Source organism: Corythoichthys intestinalis, chromosome 6 (assembly GCF_030265065.1).
Source record: "Corythoichthys intestinalis isolate RoL2023-P3 chromosome 6, ASM3026506v1, whole genome shotgun sequence".
In the NCBI taxonomy this organism is placed as follows: Eukaryota; Metazoa; Chordata; class Actinopteri; order Syngnathiformes; family Syngnathidae; genus Corythoichthys; species Corythoichthys intestinalis.
Window position 1 is genome coordinate 4,044,460 of NC_080400.1, and position 25,567 is coordinate 4,070,026.

At 39.9% G+C, this 25,567-nt stretch overlaps 1 protein-coding gene across 2 annotated transcripts in view; it reads right to left on the reverse strand.

The window, feature by feature from the left end:
* urb1 (URB1 ribosome biogenesis homolog) overlaps positions 1-25,567 on the reverse strand; it is a 105,844-nt gene that overhangs the window by 50,230 nt on the left and 30,047 nt on the right. The window contains exons 13-24 of one of the 2 annotated variants that reach the window (XM_057838490.1): positions 23,506-23,628; positions 23,322-23,434; positions 23,142-23,249; positions 18,197-18,313; positions 17,996-18,134; positions 17,764-17,922; positions 14,445-14,653; positions 14,161-14,376; positions 12,203-12,394; positions 8,648-9,110; positions 5,686-6,045; positions 539-737 (exon numbers count right to left, since the gene is read on the reverse strand). In XM_057838490.1, the coding sequence (XP_057694473.1) occupies positions 539-737; positions 5,686-6,045; positions 8,648-9,110; positions 12,203-12,394; positions 14,161-14,376; positions 14,445-14,653; positions 17,764-17,922; positions 17,996-18,134; positions 18,197-18,313; positions 23,142-23,249; positions 23,322-23,434; positions 23,506-23,628 (2,398 nt within the window). Of the gene's footprint in view, positions 1-538; positions 738-5,685; positions 6,046-8,647; positions 9,111-12,202; positions 12,395-14,160; positions 14,377-14,444; positions 14,654-17,760; positions 17,923-17,995; positions 18,135-18,196; positions 18,314-23,141; positions 23,250-23,321; positions 23,435-23,505; positions 23,629-25,567 lie in introns of both variants that reach the window. The other variant, XM_057838489.1, reaches the window with a different exon arrangement.

Below are 25,567 nucleotides of genomic sequence, written 5' to 3' on the forward strand. Positions count from 1 at the left end.
GAATACTCGAAGCAGCAAAATTTAATTCGAATCTTTTTTTCTAATCGAATACTTGAGTTAATCGAATAATCGTTGCAGCACTAGTATTTTGCATAGCTGAATGCCAGTTCCTTTTTTTTTTGAGAGACAGGAATATTATTTTTGTTGTGCTTTCACTAAATGATGCGCTTGTTTGTTGTGAAGGAGTTGCCAAAGCTTACGCCAATGAACGGCGCGGTCCAACGAACGCCTGTGTCTACTCGCCTTTCTTTCCCTCTTAGCTCTCAATGTGCAAAAAACGGAGTGATTGTAATCTTTTTGAGGCAATGCATGAGCAGGTCATTCCGCGCATGCATTAAATGCGTCAAATATTTTAACGTGATTAATTTAAAAAATTCATTACCGCCCGTTAACGCGATAAATTTGACAGCACTAATACAGTTACATTGTATTCCAAGATGAATCTCGTAATATGACGACTTTGTTCTTTTAGTCCAATTTTGATTTTTTTTTTTTTTTTGTTTGGCCGTAAAATAATCTTCTCTGCGGTCGAGCCGACCTGTGAAAAGTGTCCGTTTGCTGGAGGACGTCCGGCAGCTCGTCCATCAAGTCGGCCATTTCTTCCACGTTGGCGGAAAGCGCGATCAGAAGAGCGAGCGTTTCCACCGATGTCGCGTCTTCCATGGTGTCTCGGAGAGAAGACCGGATCAGCTTGGCTAGGAATTTCTCCTTTAGGGCCTTTACCACCTCTTGTTGCACTGCAAAAATGGAAAAAGGTATCATAAAAGTTGAAATGTATTGGACGTCTAGCAAGTTGTCAATGGCGGGCAGCGTAAGCGGAGTTTAAGGGGGGCCCAGGGGGGCCAGCCCCCCCCCCCCCCCCCCGGTGGCCGAAAAGTGTCATGGCATATAAGTGACTTTCCTATAGACCCTACCCACCGACGTCACAAAATCACGTGCGCGCTGTATGGTTCCGCCCCTTGTCCGTCATTTTGTGTCTGTATTATCAATGGTCTCAATTGATCGAGCAATTTATAATGCATTTCATGGAAGACCCGGTGCTTTCAGATGCCGTAAACTCACTTGATGCGTTGCATAAAAGGCGTTAAGTGGAAAAGCTTCAGTTTATCCATTCGCCAGATCCATATTTGATGCCTAAATCGATGTTTTTCGACCCGCTGTCTCCGCCATATTTGCCTGACATCTGCTAGCTACCCTGATATCTTGTCCACACAAAATCAGCCTATTCTCACGAAAGTTTGAAAAACTTTAAGAGCTTGGAGGCTTATAAATACGTCGTTGCTGGTTGGGTGGAACAGGTCCTCGTCCACGAAAATTTGGCAGGAATCTATCTTGTGCTTGGAAAGGTGAGTTACGAAATTTTCAATTCAAAATCTTTTGTTATTGCTAACATCCACTGTCAAGTCTAATGTATTTCATGTCGTTTGTCAATGGAGTTAAGGCTTTTAATGTTTATATGGTTTAGCGATAGCACTGTCACTACATACATACGTGTATGTTGTCGGCGATTAGCCTAGCAATGATCTTAATTGTGGTTGTCAGCCCAAAACCCTCTAAATATGTATTAAATGCATCTTACCAGATATAAAATGACTACTACATAATCTATGGTAATCGTTTGGAGCCCAGTTTTCTCGTCGAATTGCAGCAGCCCATCTCGCTCTCTTCTCTCGGAATCCGGTAGAACTTCAAGTCTCTCCGTCTATCTTCTCTGTTATTGCAACCGACCGCCACACACGCCTTCACCATTTTGATTATTAATGTTAATGAGCAGAAAAACACGTCGTAAATAGGAGGAATGTACGTAGCCGTAACAGGTAAACATGATGTGTTGACGGACAATTGGGCGGCACCAGTCAGGAGGAAGGAGTTGTGACGTCACGTGGATAGGGTCTATATATGTATACAAGTTGTAAAGCATTAAAGCAAAAAACAAAAATGAATGAAATTAACACACCAAAAAAAAAAAAAAAAATTATAATGGGTCAAAATTATTTTTCAAACAGATCATGTGACTAGCAACTTAAACGGTCATTTGCTTTGCATATTATTGAGGGAAAAAAAATTAGGGAAGGGCAATTTTATCTTTCAAATGATTTTTTTTTTCTGTTTGAAAATATTTTTGTGGGATTGAAGCAACTTGTTTGGGGATTGAATGATTTAGACACAAATGTCCTACCCATAATATGACCCAAAAACAAAAAGGATTGCTAAAATCAAAGAAAACATTTTAAATTAAAAATTAAGTGTTCAAATGCAAATATTTGAGTGTAAAATATTTTTTCACATTCAAAAACTTTTATTCTATGATTAAAATTTTTCTTTTTTTGATTGAAGTGATTTTTCGTTGGAAAATATGCCTTTTTTGTTTGAAGCAACTTATTTTTTGATTGAATACCGTATTGGCCCGAATATGTGTTTTTTGCAATGAAATAAGACTGAAAGAGAGGGGGTTGTCTTATATTTGCGGTCTAGACATTATACCCATTCACGACGCTAGATGGCGCCAGATATCATTGAAGCGGTGTTGTGTCATGACAGATCTCAGCTACTCTCAAGTTTAACCAGTTTGCATTATTTTATTGCAATGTTTTTCCTTATTCAGATTTGTTTCAAGACTACAGTTACAGTTAGACTTCACATTGGTTAATGCAGTTATTGCAATTTTGTTGTTTTGTCACAATAGATTGGTTTATTTACATTTTAAAAACCAGAAGCCATTCATTTACGAATGTGATTGCACTTTAGTTTACATATTTAAATGTTCAGATATTAAGATTTGAATGAGGCAAAATAACATGCTTTTTCTCTCAAATATATTGTCATAATCATTTGTTTCGGATGTACTGTAATTATTTTCTGCATAAAAATGAATTTGGGGTTCAAAAAGTCTTTTTTCAAACTTGAGTCTTGAAAAAGAGGGGGTTGTCTTATAATCTTTTGTCTTATACTCGGGCCAATACGGTAATAAAGACACAAATGTCCTGGCCAAAATGTGGCCCAAACTCAAAACAACATTACTTCAATCAAAAAATTTGCTACAAAAAAAAAAAAAAAATAATAATAATAAAAAAAAAAGACCATCAATCAATCAAAACAAAAATGCCAAGAAAAATAGCTTTCAAATGTTTTTTGAGTTTCAAATTTATTTTTGCATTCAAACACATTTTTTATTTTTAATCGGATAATGAAGACACAAATCTACCTCTATGCGGCTCCACCCAGAGGATAGAATTTTTGACTGGGGTAACTACATTGGCACGACACCGGCGGGCCTACCATATTCAATGGATGACGATCTTGGCGAAAAGTAAAGCTGTCCTTAGCAACCAGATTTAGAATTCCCCTCAAGAATGATAAGAAACCAAAAAAAATGCTCATTTTCAACTTACTATTATACATATTCTCTCAATTTTATTGCTGACACTGCGTTTCGGGGTCATCAACATGCTATGCCCCCCCGCCCCAAAAGTCACACTCCGCCTATGGCGGGCAGTGTTGTTAATAACGGCGTTACAATATAATGGCGTTATTTTTTTCAGTAGTGGGTGATCAAATTAATTACTTTTCTCATCTTGGCAACGCCGTTACCGTTACTGAGGACGGAAAGGCATGCGTTATTATATTGGTCGAAAAGTCTGAGGGAGACGGACTCACCGAGACGACAGAGCAGAGCAGGAGTGGGGAGGAGGCAAGAAAGTTGTGACGCCGAGCAAACGCAATGCTAGGTAGCTCCAATAATACATGTTGTAGCCGATAGCCTACAAACTACGCCCGCATGTTATGGTAGATATGGTAGACATGGTAGATATCACATGTACTATATATAGATATAACTAGATGCAAAATGACAGACACGGCACTAAATGCGTTAGTAAACAGCCGCCATCTTAAAGCAGTAGACTTTTTAGGACGGCTCTGCTGTAGAGAACCTTCCTAGCGAACCTATTTCTAAATCGGCAAAATCCTGACTTGAATCTATCTTTAAATGATGACACAGTTTTAAAACTTTTATATGTCGAAAGTAGAGAGAAGGGAACTAATGCAATAATGGGAGCAATTTTAACAACTTTTAACAGTTGATTCAGGGTAAAGGGTAAATTAGGGTAAAGAATTGGGCTCGGGCCAATTGTACCAAAAACCTTCACAAAAAACTTTACATAGTGTGGCCAATGTTTTTTTTTGGTTTTTTTTTTTTTTTTTTGAGGGGAGAAAAAAAAAAAAAAAGTAATTATCACCAATTACTTTGCCAAATAACTAATTACTCTTACATTCAGGTAATTGAATTACTAACGCAATTACTTTTTGGGAGAAGGAATTTGTAACTATAATTAATTACTTTTTTTCAGTAAGATTAACAACACTGATGGCGGGCAGTGACATTATTTGAGTCATGTCGGTATTTAATAACATAGGTTATGTAATATACGGCTTTTGGGAACTTAAGGGCCCCTTCCTGTACATTTAAAGTAGGGCTGTCAAAATTATCGCGTTAACGGGCGGAAATTAATTTTTTAAATTAATCACGCTAAAATATTTGAGGCAATTAACGCACATGCCCCGCTCAAACAGATTAAAATGACAGCAGAGTGTAATGTCCGCTTGTTACTTGTTTTTTGGTGTTTGGCGCCATCTGCTGGCGCTTGGGTCCAACTGATTTTATGGCTTTCAGCACCATGAGTGAGCATGGTGTAATTATTGACAAATCAACAATGGCGAGCTATTAGTTTATTTTTTGACTGAAAATTTTTACAAATTTTAATAAAATGAAAATATTAAGAGGGGTTTTAATATAAAATTTCTATAACTTGTAATAACATTTATCTTTTAAGAAGTCTTTCTATCCATGGATCGCTTTAAGAGAATGTTAATGATGGTAATGCCATCTGTTATAATACACTAATACAGCACTTATGTATCGTATGTTGAATGTATATATCCGTATCTTTCCATTCCAACAACAATTTACAGAAAAACATGGCATATTTTATAGATGGTTTGAATTGCGATTAATTACGATTAATTAATTTTTAAGCTGTAATAAACTCGATTAAAAATTTTAATCGTTTGACAGCCCTAATTTAAAGTGCCTAAAAGAGCAAAAAGCATGTTTATTTCATATTTCACACGGTATTTTATGCTCCTGAATGAAATGGACCGCTTGGATGTGTGTGGAAGCGATCGTTTTATTTATTGAGTTTTTTTAATCCCGCGCCATGAAAATGAGTGACTTCCGGCTCCAGTCTCGGGGGGGTTGCCAATCGGCGAAGACAATCCCGCCGCCGTGCGACATGATCTGGGGTAATTTTGTGTGACTTTTCTCATCAAAAGGTGAGAATAAGACTTGGAAACGCCGCTCGGTTCGGGTTAGCATGTCGGCTAGCTGTCGCGCCTCCTAGTTTGTTTACGCTCTACGAAGTCGGACTAACTCCGGTTGCATTAGATACTGTTGAGACCGTTGGGCCACTTCTGGCTAAATGGTCACTTCCTGTTGATTTTGGGGCATTTCCAGGTCACTTCCTGTTGGTCTGGGCCACTTCCAGGCCACTTTCTAATGGTTTTGGGGCTTTCCCAGAGTCACAAACGGGCAGCAAGTGAGTTCAGGGGTTGTCAAGAGTTCCCTAGCTAAAAGAACATGACAAAAGCGCACATTTCACAGCATTTTTTTTTTTTTTAAACACAAACCATCTTTGGGCGTTGCGGGATCTTCCTCCTTGGCCGCCAGCAGATACGCCCGGATCAGCGGGAGGTAGACGTCGGCGGCGGCCATCTTCCCCACGTTCCCAGACTTGAGACACCACGTCTCAAAGCGGAAGCGCTGCGCAGGGCATTGGCTCACCAGCAGTCGAGGGACAGCCACAGAGTCCCGCGGAGGACAACGGAGGCAACGTTCTAGAATGTCGCCGTCAACCATTCGGGCGCTTCCTGGCTCTCTGCTAAGCATCCGGAGGAGAAAGTTCTCGGGCGCCGGGCCGGAGCAGGACAGCAGCAGCGTGCCCAAACCGTCCAGGTGAGCCTTAGTCGGGATGATGCCATCGTCCAAACCTGTCACCGCAAGAACATGAATCGCTTGGTCAATACACTGCTGGCCAAAAGTAATGATTGCAATTACAAATTCTTTGGTAATAATAGCTTAATTTATTTTGCTTACAATGAAAAACAAAAGAGAATGGGATTTTTTTTTTTTTTTAATGGGTGGACAGAAGTATTAGCACCCTTTGAAAAATCATGTGATGCTTCAAAGTCGATGGGGTGCCAAAAGTTGTACATTTTTTTTGACAAAACACCAAATTCAGAAAATGACTAATAACTCCCTGATACAAAACACCCAATTCAGAAAATCTTTTTCATATTTGGCATGTACAGTTGTGGTCAAAAGTTTACATACACTTGTGAAGAACATAATGTCATGGCTCGCTTGAGTTTCCAGTTATTTCTACAACTCTGATTTTTCTCCGATAGAGTGATTGGAACAGATACTTCTTTGTCACAAAAACATTCATGAAGTTTGGTTCTTTTATGACCTTATTATGGGTTAACAGAAAAAGTGATCAAATCTGCTGGGTCAAAAATATACATACATGGATCTGAAAAAGTGAATCATTGACTTGAACAAGTCAGGAAAGTCACTTGGAGCCATTCCAAAGCAGCTGCAGGTCCCAAGAGCAACAGTGCAAACAATTGTTTGTAAGTATAAAGTGCATGGCACTGTTTTGTCACTGCCACGATCAGGAAGAAAACGCAAGCTATCACCTGCTGCTGAGAGAAAATTGGTCAGGAGGGTGAAGATTCAACCGAGAATCACCAAAAAGCAGATCTGCCAAGAATTAGAAGCTGCTGGAACACAGGTGTCAGTGTCCACAGTCAAGCGTGTTTTGCATCTCCATGGACTGAGAGGCTGCCGTGCAAGAAGGAAGCCCTTGCTCCAAAAGCGGCACCTTAAGGCTCGACTGAAGTTTGCTGCTGATCACATGGACAAAGATAAGACCTTCTGGAGGAAAGTTCTGTGGTCAGACGAAACAAAAATCGAGCTGTTTGGCCACAATGCCCAGCAATATGTTTGGAGGAGAAAAGGTGAGGCCTTTAACCCCAAGTACACCATGCCTACCGTCAAGCACGGTGGTGGTAGTATTATGCTGTGGGGCTGTTTTGCTGCCAATGGAACTGGTGCTTTACAGAGAGTAAATGGGATAATGAAGAAGGAGGATGTGAGATGTGCTTTAATGCTTTTGGACAATAACAGTATTAACAATATTCACAATAATAGTAAATGCAATTATGTGTGTTTAAAACTAGGTGTTATGATTGTTTTCTCTATTTACTTATGCTTTTTAGTGTTTACACAATGGAAAGAGTAAAGTTTCTGTTTTCAGTAAATGTCACCATAATGTTTCATTCTGGTTTCTGTTCTCAGTAAATGATACAATCTCGATAAAACAAAACTTACGCATGTGCAATGAATGCTCTCCAACTCCTTAATAAAAAGCTGACGCTCCTCAGGGTTTTTTTTAGATAAGCTTGTTGGGAGCTACTCGCTCCGCATCAACCTTTTCTCCTGACGGCCGCCAGTGTAAAGCCTTATCATTGTCTCCTATCTGATCCTTGCCTTCGTCCTCCTCTAGGTCTTTATTATTTTTGCTAGATACAAGTAAGTTTAGACCTAGCAGAGGATTACCTTCAAATTCTTCAAGATAACCTAACGTCATCAGCCCGAAGATTGGGTCTTGGGCGATGTTGGGTGTTCCAACAGGACAATGACCCCAAACACACATCAAAAGTGGTAATGGAATGGCTAAATCAGGCTAGAATTAAGGTTTTCAAATGGCCTTCCCAAAGTCCTGACTTAAACCCCATTGAGGACAAACTGAAGAAACAAGTCCATGTCAGAAAGCCATCAAATTGAACTGAACTGCACCAATTCTGTCAAGAGGAGTGGTCAAAGATTCAACCAGAAGCTTGTGGATGGCTACCAAAAGCGCCTAATGGAAGTGAAAATGGCCAAGGGACATGTTACCAAATGTTAGCGCTGCTGTATGTATATTTTTGACCCAGCAGATTTGATCACTTTTTTCTGTTCACCCATAATAAAGTCATCAAAGAACCAAACTTCTTGAATGTTTTTTGTGACAAAGAAGTATCTGTTCCAATCACTCTATCAGAGAAAAATCAGAGTTGTAGAAATAACTGGAAACTCAAGACAGCCATGACATTATGTTCTTCACAAGTGTATGTGAACTTTTGACCACAACTGTACGTGGTGTATCCCAGCCTGAACTCGACTTCATTGAAATATCACCCATTAGGCCTGGCGCCCCCTGCTGGGATCATGAAACGGCCTTTTTTACGAGACAGACGCCTCCTGGAAGGGAAAAAAAACCTGATGAACCCCAAAAAATAATCACCATAAAGTAATTGGAGAAATCGACATCGGACTCCCGAGGGCCCATTGAGTTCTGCTAGCAGGGCTAGTTTTCTTTTGTGTTTTTTCATTGCAAGCAAAATAAATGAAGATATTACTACCAAAGCATTTGTAATTGCAGTTATTTTCTGGGAGAAATTGAGCATGATCTGACAGAATTGCAGGGGTGCCAATACTTTTGGCCAGCGGTGTTTATCACCCGCTAAAATGTTACAGCGACAAACCTACCGTCGGCACTGTCTTCATTTTCAGCGAGAAGCTCTAACGCGGCGCTGCCGTAGACGCTGAGCTCGCCAGACGCGGTCACGAGCTTCTCCCGTGGGAGAAGCAGCAAGGCCGACACGGCGTCTCTAACTTGGGAACGCTCCGCGTATCCGTGTAAGGACAGGAGAGCGCGCAGAGGTGCGCTCTGCTTTTCGGAAGCTCGCCCGCGATTCTCCGACAGCTGTTCGCGCAAGGCTTTGACTGCGGCGCTCGCGTAAGGCGCCAGAAGCTGGTCGCGACCCGCTCGGCGGAGGGCTGGGGCGCACGTCTCCAAAAGTGCGGTGATGTCCTCGCTCAGTCGAGCGCACATGCGCTTGAGTTGGGCCACTTTGAGAGAGTGCGGTGGCAGAGAGCCAAGTTCTAAAGCCAGGTACCACTGCTCCAAATACGGGTGCTTGAAGATGGAGTCCAGCGCCGAGAGAAGCGTCTGAAACGACAACAAGATGAAATTACGGGCTTTGCTCTCTCTCTCTTCCTGTAGATTTTCACTAATTGGCCTTCATAAACGTTAGACGCCCAATCCATGTCGACTACGATTGCACGTCAAGCGCCATCAATAGCAGCCAATGAGTGGCCTGTAACTAAAATAGCAACTAAATTGTCAGATTTTTGGGTGATTTCAATCGTGGTTTTTCGCCATGGTTTTTTTTTTTGTTGTTGTTCTTTTTAGGGGGTTTTTGCCAATTTTTTTAGAGATGATTTTTGTTTTGTTTTTTCCCTGATTGTGGTTTGGGCGATAAGTGTTTTTGCAGGTTTTTTTAGTGATTTTGCCAATTTTTTCATTCATTCATTTGCCCCTCTTTGCCAACATGGACTGGACATCTGGCGCCATCTGTGGCAGCCAATGAATGTATAATGACTAACATAGCAACAAAATTGTTGATTTTTTAGGGTGCTTTTTTAACGTTTTTTTTTTTGTATGTTTTTGCTTTTGTGTTTTGCCAATTTTGTGGGGTAATTTGTGTTGTTATTTTTTTCTGGTTATGGTAGGGTTAGTTTGGGGGGAGGGTTGTTCGTGTTTATGCAGGTTTTTTTTTTTTTGTGATTTTGTCAATTTTTTCGTTCATTAATTTGGCCCTCTACGCCAACATGCATTGGACGTTTGGCTCCGTCAATGGCAGCTAATTAGTGCATTATGACTAAAATGGCAACTAAATTGTCAAATTTTTTAGGGCGTTTTTAATGTTGTTTTTTCATGTTTTTTTTTTTTTTTTTGTCTGTGTTTTTGTCAGTTTTTGGGGGGATTTTTTTTTCTGGTTATGGTGTTTTTTTTGAGGGGATATGTGGGTTTTTTTGTTTTTTTTTGTGATTTTGCCAATTTTTTAGTTCATTCATTTGCCCCTCTACGTCTACATAAGATTGGACGTCAGTGGCAGCCAATGAGTGCCTTATGACTAAAAAAGTAAATGAACTGTTGATTTATTTTAGGCAATTTTTGGTGCTATTTTTACATGTTTTTATTCTTTTCGTTTTTGTGTTTCTGCCAATTTTGTTGGGAAATTTTTGGTATTTTTTTCTGGTTGTGGTGGGGGTTTTGGGGGGGTTAGTGTTTTTGCCGGATTTTTTTGTGATTTTGCCAATTTCGGGGGGTAATAAGGTTTTTTTTCTTCAGGTTTTGGTATTTTTTGCAGGGAGGGGGGGTTGAGTGTTTTTTGTGATATTTTGCCTTTTTTTTTTCATTCATTCATTTGCCCCTTTATGTAAACATGGATTCGACGTCTGGCTTCATCAATGGCAGCCAATGAGTGCCCTGTAACTAACATAGCAACAAAATTGTTGATTTTTTAGGGTGCTTTTTTAACGTTTTTTTTTTTTTGGTATGTTTTTGCTTTTGTGTTTTGCCAATTTTGTGGGGTAATTTGTGTTGTTATTTTTTTCTGGTTATGGTAGGGTTAGTTTGGGGGGAGGGTTGTTCGTGTTTATGCAGGGTTTTTTTTTTTGTGATTTTGTCAATTTTTTCGTTCATTAATTTGGCCCTCTACGCCAACATGCATTGGACGTTTGGCTCCGTCAATGGCAGCTAATTAGTGCATTATGACTAAAATGGCAACTAAATTGTCAAATTTTTTAGGGCGTTTTTATGTTGTTTTTTCATGGTTTTTTTTTTTTTGTCTGTGTTTTTGTCAGTTTTTGGGGGGATTTTTTTTTTCTGGTTATGGTGTTTTTTTTGAGGGGATATGTGGGTTTTTTTTGTTTTTTTTGTGATTTTGCCAATTTTTTAGTTCATTCATTTGCCCCTCTACGTCAACATAAGATTGGACGTCAGTGGCAGCCAATGAGTGCCTTATGACTAAAAAAGTAAATGAACTGTTGATTTATTTTAGGCAATTTTTGGTGCTATTTTTACATGTTTTTATTCTTTTCGTTTTTGTGTTTCTGCCAATTTTGTTGGGAAATTTTTGGTATTTTTTTCTGGTTGTGGTGGGGGTTTTGGGGGGGTTAGTGTTTTTGCCGGATTTTTTTGTGATTTTGCCAATTTTGGGGGGTAATAAGGTTTTTTTTCTTCAGGTTTTGGTATTTTTTGCAGGGAGGGGGGGTTGAGTGTTTTTTGTGATATTTTGCCTTTTTTTTTTCATTCATTCATTTGCCCCTTTATGTAAACATGGATTGGACGTCTGGCTTCATCAATGGCAGCCAATGAGTGCCCTGTAACTAAAATAGCAACTAAATTGTCAAATTTTGCGGTGATTTTAATGTTTTTTTTCCATGGTTTTTTTTTTCTTTTTAGCCAATTTTGGGGATATTTTTTTGTTTTTTTTTCTGGTTTTGGTGTTTTTTTTGGGGTGTTTTTTTTCTGTTTTTCTCCCAATTTTTTGGGGTGATCCCCCCCCCCCTAGTTTGGGTGGGTTTGGGGGGTTTATTTTTGTTCTACGCAACTTTTTGTAGTTTAGCCAATTTTTTATTTGGTTCATTCGCCCCTGTCCGTCAATATGGATTGGACATCTAGCTTCATCAATGGCAGCCAATGAGTGCCCTATAACTAAACTTAATGATTGTTTTGTGATTTTTTTCTGTTTATGGTGGGAGAGTTGTTTTTTGCCATTTGTTATGGATTTGCCAAAATTTCAGCCCCCCCCCCCCCCCAACCCACAGATTTGGCATTTTTTGCAGTTTTTAAATGATACAGTTGACACAAAGTTAGTCTGTTGGAGATAATCCTTCTCTTTGTTCTTGAGTTATGTTACATTTGCAGCACGTTTGTTATATGAAACAGAAGAGGCAATTGCATTTTGAGGTCATGAGGTCAAAGGTCAGAAATGTGTGTTCGCAATAACTCAGTGATGATTTTTTTTTTTTTAATTACATTTTGGGGTTGCGGGTAGGTTTGTCAAAAGTATAGGAACGTATCGAAACAAACATTGTATCCCGATATGATAGTTGATTCCATCAATACGCATTTATTCATTCAATCACTTCCAGCCCTCCCGCTTCAAATGGATTGGACGTCTACTCATTTCAATTCACAGCAGAAGGACAATTGGACATCTATCATTGTGAGTATAAACAAACTTCTGTAACCTTCTCTTTGTCAGCCTCCGCAGTGGATGACCGGTTCACATCCAGGAAGAGGTCAGATTCATCTCCGCCGTTCTCTTCATCGGGCTCGGGTTCAGGGTCGGAGGGAATCTGCGAGTCCTGAAGTTTGACGACCAAATCTCGGAGGAATCCCATTAAGGACTTCAAAACGGCTGTGCCGGCATTTTTGGAAAACTGAGTGGAAGAAAACACAAAATAAAATGCCTCAATAGGAATTGATTCGAAATGTACAGTAAGTGATCTCAAAATGCCTCATAATTTAAAGGAAGTGACCCAACATCAACAGCAAGTGACCAAGAAATCCCCTAAGCTGAACCAGGAACTGACCAAAAATGAACTCATTAGCGGTAATGTGGAACAGAAGATGTGGTTACATTGTGGTGTGGTGAAGTCCAAAGGTCACAGAGGTCAAAAATGTGTTTGTGTTTGAGATTACTCAAGAATAAAGACAGGATATATTACAAGAGTTCCAGCATAAGTTTGAAATATGAAGGAGATTAATGGTCAAAGAGGTCAGAATTACGTTTTTGTGAATTTATGTTTTCATCTTGTGTTCAAGATAACTCAAGAAACGTATTTATTAAACTTCCAGCATTTATTTGTAAAATGAAACGGAATAGAGGATTACATTTTAACGTAATGAGGTCAAAGGTCACAGAGAGGTCAGAAATGTGTGTTCGAGATAAGTTTAAAAAAAAAGATCATTATCAAACTTTTAGCATATGCAAGATGAAACGGAGGTGATTACATTTTGGGCAAATAAGGTCAAAGAGGTCAGAAATGTGTTTGTATTCGAGATACTAAATCCTCTCTCTGTACTTGAGTTATCAAACTTCCAGCTTGTTTGAAATGTGAAATGGAGGTCTTTCTGAATTAGGTCATTGAGGTCATTTTGAAGTAATGAAGACAAAGGTCACAGGAGTCAGAAATGTGTGTTCAAGATAATTAAAGAACAAAGAAAGAATTTACTATCAAATTTGCTCCATAAGTTTGTAAAATGAAACAAAGGAGGTAGTTACATATTGGGGTAATGAGGTCAAAGAGGTCAGAAATACATCTGTGTTCGAGATGACTACAGAGATTATTTTCAAACATTCAGCAATGTTTGTAACATGAAAGGGGGGGATATTACATTTTGAAAAAATGAGGTCAAAGAGGTCAGAAATGTGTCTTCAAGGTAACGCAAGTAGAGACGATTATCAGACTTCAGGCATATATTTGCAAAATGAAGCGGAAGAGGAGATTCCACTTCAAAGCAATGAGGTCAAAGGTCAAAGAGGTCAGAAATGTGTGTTCAAGATAACACAAGAAGAAAAAAAAGGATGCATTACCTAATTTGGAGCAAATGCATATTAAAAACTAAGCTGAGGTAGTAATTACATTTTGGGGTAATGAGGTCAAAGGTCAGAGAGGTCAGAAATACATTTGTCTTTGAGATGACTACAGTGATTATTTTCAAACTTCCAGGACATGTTTGTAACATGAAAAGCGGTATTACATTTTGAAAAAAGGAGGTCAAAGAGGTCCGAAATGTGTGTTCAAGATAATGCAAGAAGAAACGATTATCAAACTTCAAGCATATATTTGCAAAATGAAACGGAAGAGGCAATTACACTTTAAAGCAATGTGGTCAAAGGTCAGAGGTCAGAAATGCGTGTTCAAGATAATCCAAGAAGAAAAGGATTTATTACCTAATTTTGAGCATGTTCATGTAAAAATGAAACGGAAGAGTGATTTTATTTTAGGTTAATGAAGTCAAAGGTCAGAAACACATTTGTGTTTGAGATGACAAAAGAACAAAGAAAGGATTCATTATCAACGTTCCAGCATATGTTTGTAAGACATTTTGGAGAAATGAGGTCAAAGGTCACAGATGTCAGAAATGCATTTAGAACGAAGAAAGGGATTAGTTTATTTTGAAACGGTTTTTGACCTCTTACCGTCCCAAAATTGTCCACTGCCGATTTGACGTAGAGTAAAATCTGCTTGACGGAAAGCAGATGTTCTGCGACCGACATGGGACCTAAGGCGACCTCCGCTTTTGTCCTGAAGTCGTCCTCCAGAATGCTACTTAGCCCGTCTACGTACGCGGCTTTCATTAAGGCGGCGAAGGACATCTTCGGTGTTTTTTCCACTTGGCATTCTGACGATTCAAACTGCAAAACGACAAAAGTCGATTCGAAAACTTGATGACACGCAGGGAGAACCGGAAAGAAAAACAGACCATCTTCTCCTGACACTGTTGCGGCAGCCATTTTGAGTAGTAGCGGTGAAACAGCACCACGGAAACGTGAGCAGACGCAGGCGGTTGAGAAGACGCCAGTTCTTTGTCATACCGCAACAGGGCGAGACACAGCGGGAGCGGGTCGCGCTGGCTGTGGAGGACGTTGCACAGAACGGTCGACATGTAGTCCGACACTGCTCCTGTGTCAGCTAACACACAAATGCTATTGTTTGCAAACATTCGTTTCCTGTAGAGTTTCAGTTCCTGCAAATTAACTTTGAGGTATTTTTGCATCAATTCCTATTCATTTGGGGCACTTACATATGACTTCCTGTTGATTTTGGGTCACTTCCAATTAGTTTTGGCATACTTACATATTAACTCCTGTTGATTTTGGGTCACTTCCTGTTGATTATGGTGCATTTTCAGGTCACTTACATATCGCTTCTGCTGATTTTGGGTCACTTCCTGTTCATATCTCCTTTTGATTTTGGGTCACATCCTATTAGTTTTGGCAGGCTTACATATGAGTTCCTGTTGATTTTGGGTCACTTCCTTTTCATTATGGGACATTTTTAGCTCACTTCCTATTGATTTTTGGTCACTTACATACAGTGAAGCAAATATGTATTTAGTCAACCACTAATTGTGCAAGTTCTGCCACTTGAAAATATTACAGAAGCCTGTAATTGTCAACATGGGTAAACCTCAACCATGAGAGACAGAATGTGGGAAAAAAACTGAAAATCACATTGTTTGATTTTTAAAGAATTTATTTGCAAATCATGGTGGAAAATAAGTATTTGGTCAAAACCAAAAGTTCATCTCAATACTTTGTTATGTACCCTTTATTGGCAATAACAGAGGCCAAACGTTTTCTAACTCTTCACAAGCTTTTCACACACTGTTGCTGGTATTTTGGCCCATTCCTCCACGCAGATCTCCTCTAGAGCAGTGATGTTTTGGGGCTGTCGTTGGGCAACACGGACTTTCAACTCCCTCCACAGATTTTATATGGGGTTGAGATCTGGAGACTGGCTAGGCCACTCCAGGACCTTGAAATGCTTCTTACGAAGCCACTCCTTTGTTGCCCTGCCTGTGTGTTTGGGATCTCTGACATGCTGAAAGACCCAGCCATGTCTCATCTTCAATGCCCTTGCTGACGGAAGGAGATTTTCACTCAAAATCTCTCGATATACGGCCCCAGTCATTCTTTCCTTTACACAGATCAGACGTCCTGGTCCCTTTGCAGAAAAACAGCCCCAAAGCATGATTTTTCCACCCCCATGCTTCACAGTGGGTATGGTGCTCTTCGGATGCAATTCAGTGTTCTTTCTCCTCTAAACACGAGAACCTGTGTTTCTACCAAAAAAGTTCTATTTTGGCTTCATCTGACCATAACACATTCTCTCAGTCCTCTTCTGGATCATCCAAATGCTCTTTAGCGAACCGCAGACGGGGCTGGACGTGTACTGGCTTCAGCAGGGGGACACGTCTGGCAGTGCAGGATTTGAGTCCCTGGCGGCGCATTGTGTTACTGATAGTAGCCTTTGTTACTGTGGTCCCAGCTCTCTGTAGGTCATTCACTTGGTCTACAATTTTGTCTCTGGTGTCTTTAGACAGCTCTTTGGTCTTGAACATAGTGGAGTTTGGAGTGTGACTGACTGAATTGTGGACAGGTGTCTTTTATTACATTATTGATTATTGAGTTATTATTGAGTTAAAACAGGTGCCATTAATACATGTAACGAGTGGAGCCTCGTTAGAAGAAGTTAGACCTCTTTGACAGCTAGAAATCTTGCTTGTTTGTAGGTGACCAAATACTTATTTGCCAGTCTAATTTGGAAATAAATTCTTTAAAAATCAAACAATGTGATTTTCAGTCCCCCCCCCCCCCCACATTCTGTCTCATGGTTGAGGTTTACCCATGTTGACAATTACAGGCCTCTCTAATCTTTTCAAGTAGGACAACTTGCACAATTGGTGGATGACTAAATACTTATTTGCCCCACTGTATCACTTCTGCTGATTTTGGGTCACTTCATGTTCATTGGTCAGTTCCTGTTGATTATGTGGCATTTTCATATCACTTCCTATTGATGTTTGGTCACTTCCTATAAGTTTTGGGTCACTTCTGTTTCGGTTGATTTTGGATCACTTCTGGTTCATTGGTCGATCACTTTCAATGCGATATGCTAGACTTACAGATAACTTCCTGTTGATTTTGGGTTACTTCCTGTTCATTGGTCATTTCCTGTCAATTTTGGGACATTTCCAGGACACTTCCTCCTGATTATGGGAGACTTTCTATTGCTTTGGCATACTTATATATTAACACCTGTTGATTTTGGATCACTTCTGGTTCATCGGTCACATCCTGTTGATTTTGGGTCACTCCCTGTTAATTTTGGGGCATTTCTATGTCACTTCCTGTTTCCGATTAGTTTTAGGTCAGTTCCAGATCACTTTCTGTTGATTTTAGATCACTTCTGGTTCATTGGTCACTTCCTATGGGTTATGCTGCACTTATATATCACTTCCTGTTCATTTTGGGTCACTTCCTGTTCATTGGTCTCTTCCTATTAGTTTTGGGTCACTTGTGTTTCTGTTGAATATGGATCACCTCTAGTTGATTGGTCACTTCCTGTTAATTTGGGGAATTCCAGGTCACTTCTGCTTTATTTTGGTTCACTTCCTGTTGATTTCTGGTCCCTTGTTAATTTTGGAGCATTTTTAGGGCACTTCCTATTGATTTTTGGTCACTTCCTATGGGTAATGCTGCATTGACAGATAACTTCCTGTTGATTTTGGGTCACTTCCTGTCCATTGCTCACTTCCTGTTGATTTTGAGGATTCAAGGTCACTTCCGCTTTATTTTGGTTCACTTCCTATTGGTTTTTGGTCCCTTCTTGTTAATTTTGGAGCATTTCTGGGGCACTTCCTGTTCATTTTGGACCACTTCCGGTTCACTGCTGACTTCCTGTTGATTTTGAATTTCCAGGTCACTTCCTAGGAGTTCTGCTGCATTTACAGATAACATCATGTTGATTTTGGGTCACTTCCTATTAGTCTGTATACTTATTTCCTGTTGATTAAAGAGAATATCAGGGTCACTACCTGTTTATCGGTCACTTCCTGTCAATTTTAGGACAGTCCCGGGTCACTTCCTGTTGGTTTTGGGAACTTAAAGTTAACTTTCTGTTGATTTGGGGTCACGTCTTTTTAATTTGGGGGGAATTAGATATATTTATTTTTGCCAAGAGCAAAGACTACCAATGGAATTTTTGCAGTTAAAAATCAATAGGAGTTAACTCACCACCTTTGTCTGCCGGAAGTTTGTTGCGGGCTTCCAGAGCGGCGGGCACGGCCACGCTGAAGGGGAACGTTTGGACGATGAGGTCCTCACTGAGCGGCGACTCAGACTCCTTAGCGCCGCCTTCGTTGCCCTCCATGATCACAGCAAGCATATCCAAAACATCTAGTGGACAGAGAAGTAGATTTTTTATTTTATTTTTTTAAAGTGGGAGGGCTTGCCATGCGTTTCAATTTACCGTCAATATGGGAGACGCAGACGCTGGCGGCGTCGCCCTCCTGGCTGTTCAGGTTGGCCTGTTGATAGGCCGCCTCCTGCACCGAGCTCGCCACTTCATCCGTGTACGCGTGCGACCGGCACACCGCTTTCACCAACGCCTGCAGAGATGAAATTCATAAGACGCCAACGAGGCAAGCGTGGCGTCGACGGGTCGGCTCACTCTTTCCAAAAAGTCGATGACAGTCTCTTGTCGATGGGCACTGACGCGGTCCAACTGATCCAGCCAGAGTTCAAGTTCAGGGCAAGTGTACTCAAACGCACCGCTGTCCTTTAACACCTGAAAGACCGTTTTTTAGCTGTTTTAGTCGTGGCGATGCTTTGCAAATCACATAAAATATTCCCATTTTTTTTTCCCGTCCACTTTTTCGAGCCACCGCACTACCCGCACACTTTGACCAACACTCATTGTTCCATCCTTGAAACTATTACGAAAAATTTTATCAGGGGGCATTTCAGGGTCACCTCCTGGTCACATAACATAAAAATGCAATTTGTGGAGAAATTGCGACGGTAGCTTTGCTGTGATGGTTGATATAGTGGCTCACTTCCTGTTGATTTTGTGCCATTTTGGGGTCACTTACAGTCAAAATGCCTCGTAATTTACAGGAAGTGACCCAATATCAACAGGAAGTGACCAGTAAATCCCCAAAAATGAACCAGGAACTGACCCAAAATGAACTCATTAACGGTAATGTGTAATGGAGGAGGTGATTACATTTCGGGGTGGTAAGGTTAAAGGTCATAGAGGTCAGCAATGTGTTTGAGATTACAAAAGAATAAGGACAGGATATACAATCAAACCTCCAGCATATGTTTGTAATATGAAATAGATGTAATTACGTTTTGAGGACATGAGGACAGAGGTCAAAGAGGTGTGAACTGTGTTTTTGAGAATTTGTTTTCTCATCTTGTGTTCCCCATAACTCAAGAAACTTATCAAACTTCTTGCGTTTATTTGTAAAATGAAACAGAAGAGGATTACGTGATGAGGTCAAAGGTCACAGAGGTCAGAAATTTATCTTTTAAGATAACTCAAGAACAAAGCAGGGGATTATTATCCAACTTCCACCACACACTCGCAAAATGAAACAGAAGAGGTGATTCCATTTTGAAGTAATGAGGTCAAAGGTCACAGATAGGTCAGAAATGTGTGTTCGAGATAATTCAAGAAAAAAAGGATCATTATCAAACTTTTAGCATATAGAAGATCAAATGGAGTGATTACATTTTTGGCAAATAAGGTCAAAGGTCAAAGAGGTCAGAAATGTGTTTGAGATATAAAATCCTCTCTTTGTTCTCCTTTTATCAAACTTCCAGCATGTTTGTAATGTGAAATGTAGGTCATTCCATTTTTGAAGTTATGAGGTCAAAGGTCACAGAGGTCAGAAACGTGTGTTCAAGATAATAATAAGGATTTAACACCAAATTTCCAGCATATGTTTGTGGTCGGTTGACTTCTAGTTGGTCATTGGGCATTTCAGTTCCATTGTTGTTTTCATCAATAATGACGAACATATTTCTTCAACATTTTTTTTCACGATAAGCTAAAAACATGTCTTGGCGGAGTATGCGATTTTCGCCCCCCAAAAAGAGTCTAGAAAATGCAATTTGTGGAGAAATTATGATGGCAGCTTTGCAGTGATGGTTGGTATATTGGCTCACTTCCTGTTGATTTTGGGGTCACTTCCTGTCGAATGCCTCATAATTTACAGAAAGTGACCCAACATCCACAGAAAGTGACCAGTAAATATCCTAAAGTGAACCAGGAAGTGACCCAAAATAAACTGGAACGGAAGAGGTCGTTACATTTTGGGGTAGTGAGGTTAAAGGCACAAGACTTTATAGTCTTAGCAAAATATTAAGTCATCTCAAGGGGAAAATGTTTGCTGTCTGTGTGACTTAATGGTCTGTTCTGCTGAGTGGGAGTCTACTAATAATGTTGATCATGCAGTTCATGCTGATTAATAGAATCTCGAGTACATTTAAATCAGTGTTATCATCTGATGGAGGCTATACATGCTCATAATGCAAGTAATTATACACATGCCAGTAGAGTAAAAGTCAATAGGATCAGACACAATTTTATTTAACTCTAACAGTCCCTCTTTACCCGCAGGTAAAAAGCTGTGGGCAACAAAATTGATGGTCAATGGTCCCGTGGCTATAGGGATGAGCTCACAGCGCCCTCTTTTAAGGTTGCCTCAACCCTGAGGTCAGAAGAGGTGTTGTAATTACACTAGAGGGGCATGTACACGATCATTTAGACGGGCAATCAAGAGAGTAAGCACACAGTAAAGAAAACAGGATTAAGAATAAAATTTGGCTCTTAAAATAACAAAAAGCATGTTTATTTCATATTTCACGCGGTGTTTTATGCTCCTGAAAGAAATATACCGCTTGGATGTGTGTGGAAGCGATCGTTTTATATATTCAATTTTTGAATCCCACAGCATGAAAATGAGTAACTTCCGGCTCCAGTCTCAGGTTTAGGACTAACGCGAATGTGACGTCACCCGGGTCAGCATCTCACAATACAGCATTGCTTTATATTGCAAATGTACTGCGGATTCAGCTGATTTTGCAAATTAATTTTATTTTTCGCATCACGCCAGCCGAACGGCCACAGAAAAGTATTGCCGCACCAGTTGACAAATGAGCGGGGAGCCAACACTCCGGCAAAGCGGCGAAGGAACAAAGCCGAGCGACCCGTACGTAATCCTCCGGCGGACTTCACGGGTCACCCGGAAATGTCCGGTTCTTGTAGGAACGCGCCCGTGGGGACGGGGACGGCCAACCCCTGCCCTCAGGCGGCGCGCGCCTTGCCCAATGACAAATATTAAAGCTACTTTTGGTTCAGCCCCTTGAAAAAGGGCTTCTCACATGGTCAACAAGTTGTGCCATCCTGGTAACAGATGTTCTGTCCCCGCGGTAAATATTATGGGTGCAAAACAAGTTATCTCATGAGATTCCCTCCTAACTATGGAACCCAAGCGCGTAAAAAACAATACTATGGTGCAAAACAAGTTATCTCGTGAGATTCCCTCCTAACTATGGAAGCCAAGGTGAAAAACAACAGGCGCCGAAGTGGTTGCTACAATCTAGGTCACAGAGGCAATCATACATCACAAAGGCATAATGTGCTAATATTAAGGCATCACATAATATTTTCCCCCATCATTCCGCCCTTTGACCCGGATTGAATTCATCACAAGGCATAAAGTGCTAATTCACTTCGGGTCACATCATATTTTTCCCCATCAATACAGCACTCTGGGAACAGCCTATAGACCCTACCCACCGACGTCACAAAACCACGTGCTCGCTGTATGGTTCCGCCCACTTGTCCGTCATTTTGTCTCTGTATTAGCATGGGTTTCAATTGATCGAGGAATTTAAAATGCATTTCATGGAAGACCCGGTGCTTTCTGATGCCGTAAACTCACTGGATGTGTTGCATAAAAGGCGTTATGTGGAAAAGCTTCGTTCTATACAGTCGCCAGATCCATATTTGATGCCCAAATCGATGTTTTTCGACCCACTGTCTTCGCCCTGTCTGCCTGACATCTGCTACGCTGATATTTACAATTATCTTGTCCACACAAAATCAGCCTATTCTCACGAAAATTTGAAAAACTTCAAGAGCTTGGACGCTTATAAATACTTCGTTGCTGATTGGGGGAAACAGGTCCTCGTCCACGAAAATTCGGCAGGAATCTATCTTGTGCTCGGAAAGGTGAGTTACGAAATTTTCAATTCAAAATCTTTTGTTCTTGCTAACATCCACTGTCAAGTCTAATGTATTTCATGTCATTTGTCAATGGAGCTAGAGCTTTTAATGTTTATATGGTTTAGCGATAGCACTCTCACGACATACATACGTGTATGTTGTCGGCGATTAGCCTAGCAATGATCTTAATTGTGATTGTCAGCCCAAAACCCTCTAAATATATATTAAATGCATCTTACCAGATATAAAATGACTACTACATAATCTGTGGTAATCGTTTGGAGCCCAGTTTTCTCGTCGAATTGCAGCAGCCCATCTCGCTCTCTCCTCTCCGTGTCTCTCGGAATCCGGTAGAACTTCAAGTCTCTCCGTCTATCTTCTCTGTTATTGCAACCGACCGCCACACACGCCTTCACCATTTTGATTATTAATGTTAACGAGCAGAAAAACACGCCGTAAATAGGAGGAATGTACGTAGCCGTAACAGGTCAGGTTGACGGACAAGTGGGCGGCACCAGTCAGGAGAGCGGAGTTGTGACGTCACGTGGGTAGGGTCTATTCGCTCAGAAAATTCTTTCTGTGTCTTAGCCTCTTGCTTGAGGGTGTCATTTATGGCCTTCTGGACAGCAGTCAGGTCGGCAGTCTTGCCCATGATTGCGGTTTTGAGTAATGAACCAGGCTAGGAGTTTTTAAAAGCCTCAGGAATCTTTCGCAGGGGTTTTGAGTTAATTCGTTGATTCAGATGATTAGGTTAGCAGCTTCTTTAGAGTACCTTTTCATGATATGATCATTTTTTGAGATAAGGATTTTTGTGGTTTTTCTTGACAAGATCATCAATATTAAAACAATAAATGGCTTGAACAGTATACTTCAGTTGTGTGTGATGAATCTAAAATATATGAAACTCTAATGTTTCTATGTACATTACAGAAAATAATAAATTTTATCACAATATGCTAATTTTTTGAGAAGGACCAGTATAGTCAAATCGCCTCAAAATATGATTTTAATTCACATAATAATGCTATGGAAGACTTTTTATCCTCTCGTAGGCACAAGTTTTTGGTCAAAAAATCCCAACCACCAAGAAGGAAGTTTTTGGGTGTGCCAAATTGCTGGTCTGAGTTGGAAATTAACAGGAGTGAATGTAAATTTTTGTGCCATTGAAATGAATGGCAAATAGGGTCAGAACCATCACATACTATATGTACTGGTGTACAGCTCGCGCCAACATTTTTGGGCCAAAATTTTGCTAAAAAATTTAAATAATAATGATTAAAAAAATAAAATAAAAATTGCGACCTCTACACAACGATATACGGTACCTGCGTATGCTTTGTTGCTATGTGAGAAGAAGAAGAAAAAAACGTCTCCTTACTTTAATAACTAGCATCCTGGTGGAAGTCTTCAGTCGGGCAGAGCGGCTTCCGACAAACATCTTGAGGAGCAGATACAGAACAGACTTCTCGTCGTTATCCGCGGCTTCCTGCGGAAAGGCCAACTTGACATCTACAACCATTGACCTCCGATCCGCCGATGAAGACAAAAGTGTCCTCACCTGAAGACGAAACCAGGAAAACTTGCTGGCGGGAAGTTCCAAGGCCAATTGCAGTATCTGATGCTGAAGAACAGGAGCGACTTCCTCGTTTGCTCCGGCCTCCGAAACGACCCCTTTTCAAACATATTTTTAGCATTCTTAAAATTGAAGTTGGACAGTTTAGGGAAAAAAAACAGTGTTTTACCTTTGAGGAGTTTGCTGAAGTCAAATTTGCACTGAGTCACCAAGTGCGGTACCACTTTTTGGTAGAGACAAATGACCTGGAGGATTAACGCTTTCAGCAGGACCACATCGGGCGTCTCGCCGGCTGGAAGACACGTTTAAGACGTTAAGTTTTAGCCGGGAACATTTCGGGGTCACTTTCTGTTGATTTTGGGCCCTTGTTGGTTGACTTGCTGTTTATTTTGGTCGCTTCCTACTGATTTTGAGTCATTTCTCGGGCAGTCCCTGTCCCTTGGTCATTTATTGTTGATTGTGGGTGATTTATGTTTGTTTAGGCTATTTCTTGTTCATTTTCAGTAATTTCTGGTTAACTTCCCTGTTTATTTTAGCTCATTTCAGGGTGACTCATTTGTTTAGGCCATTTCTTGTTAATTTTCGGTCATTTTTGAATGACTTGCTGCTTATTTCAAACATTTCCTGTTTATTGTGAGACTTCCTGTTTATATTGGTCTCTTCCTATTTATTTGGGATCATTTCGTGGTGACTTCCGGTTTATTTTTGGTCAAATCCTATTGATTTTGATTCATTTCGGGTGACCTGTTTATTTTGGTCTCTTCCTAATAATTTTGGGTCATTTCTTGGTGATTTGTTGTTTATTTTGGTCATTTTCTATTGATTTGGGGTGATTCCTATTTATTTAGGCGATTTCTTGTTACTTTTCGGTCATTTCCATGTGACGTGCTCTTTATTTTAGGTAAATTCTGGGTAAATTCCTGTTTATTTTCATCTTTTCCTGTTTACTGTGTGACTTCCTGTTTAATTTGGTAATTTCCTGTTAATTTTGGGTCATTTCTGAGAGACTTCCTGTTTATTTTGGTTGCTTCCTATTGATGCTGGATCATTTCGTGGTCTGAAATATCAACAAATTCTAGCTGCCTCTTACATTCCTAACCATAAAAAGGGACAAATTCTGCAGCAGGATGGTGCTCCATCGCATACTTCAATCTCTATCTCAAAGTTCCTCAAGGCAAAGAAGATCAAGATCCTCCAGGACTGGCCAGCACAGTCACCAGACATGAATAGGATGAAAGAGGAAGCATGGAAGACGAAACCCAAGAATGTTGATGAACTCTGGGAGGTATGCAAGACTGCTTTCTTTGATGTTCCTGATGACTTCGTCAATAAATTGAATGACTCCTTGCCGAAGCCCATGGAAGTCATACAAAATGTTAAATTTGGATCTCACCGCACCACTACTTCATTCGCCTATGTTATGTAACATATTTTTGTATTTGAAGTACATATTTTGTTCCATTTTTGCACTACTTTCTGTAGGCGACAAAACTTTGGTCTTGCCAAAATTTGACCTTTATGTCTTCAATAAATGATAAATCTTTTTTCAGTGAAACAAATATATTTTTGGACATTCAACATCATTTGGGAGAGTCTTTAACTTTCATATGAGCCATTTCTGAAATCAATTGAGTCATTAAAAGTCAGGTTATTAGTAGGGTTGTTAAACGATTAAAATTTTTAATCGAGTTAATCACAGCTTAAAAATTAATTAATTGTAATTAATCGCAATTCAAACCATCTATGAAATATGCCATATTTTTCTGTAAATTATTGTTGGAATGGAAAGATAAAAGACGGATATATACATTCAACATACTGTACATAAGTACTGTATTTGTTTATTATAACAATAAATCAACAAAATGGCATTAACATTCTGTTAAAGCGATCCATGGTTAGAAAGACTTGTACTTCTTAAAAGATAAATGTTAGTACAAGTTATAGAAATTTTATATTAAAACCCCTCTTAATGTTTTCGTTTTAATAAAATTTGTAAAATTTTCAATCAAAAAATAAACTAGTAACTCGCTAGTAGACATTGTTGATGTCAACCCATAAAATCAGTCGCACCAAAGCGCCAGCAGAGGGAGACAAAAAACACAGGTAACAAGTGGACATGACACTGCTGTCATTTTAATCTGTTTGAGCGGGGCATGTGCGTTAATTGTGTCAAATATTTTCACGTGATTAATTAAAAAAAAAAAAAAAAAAATGAATGCCCGTAACGC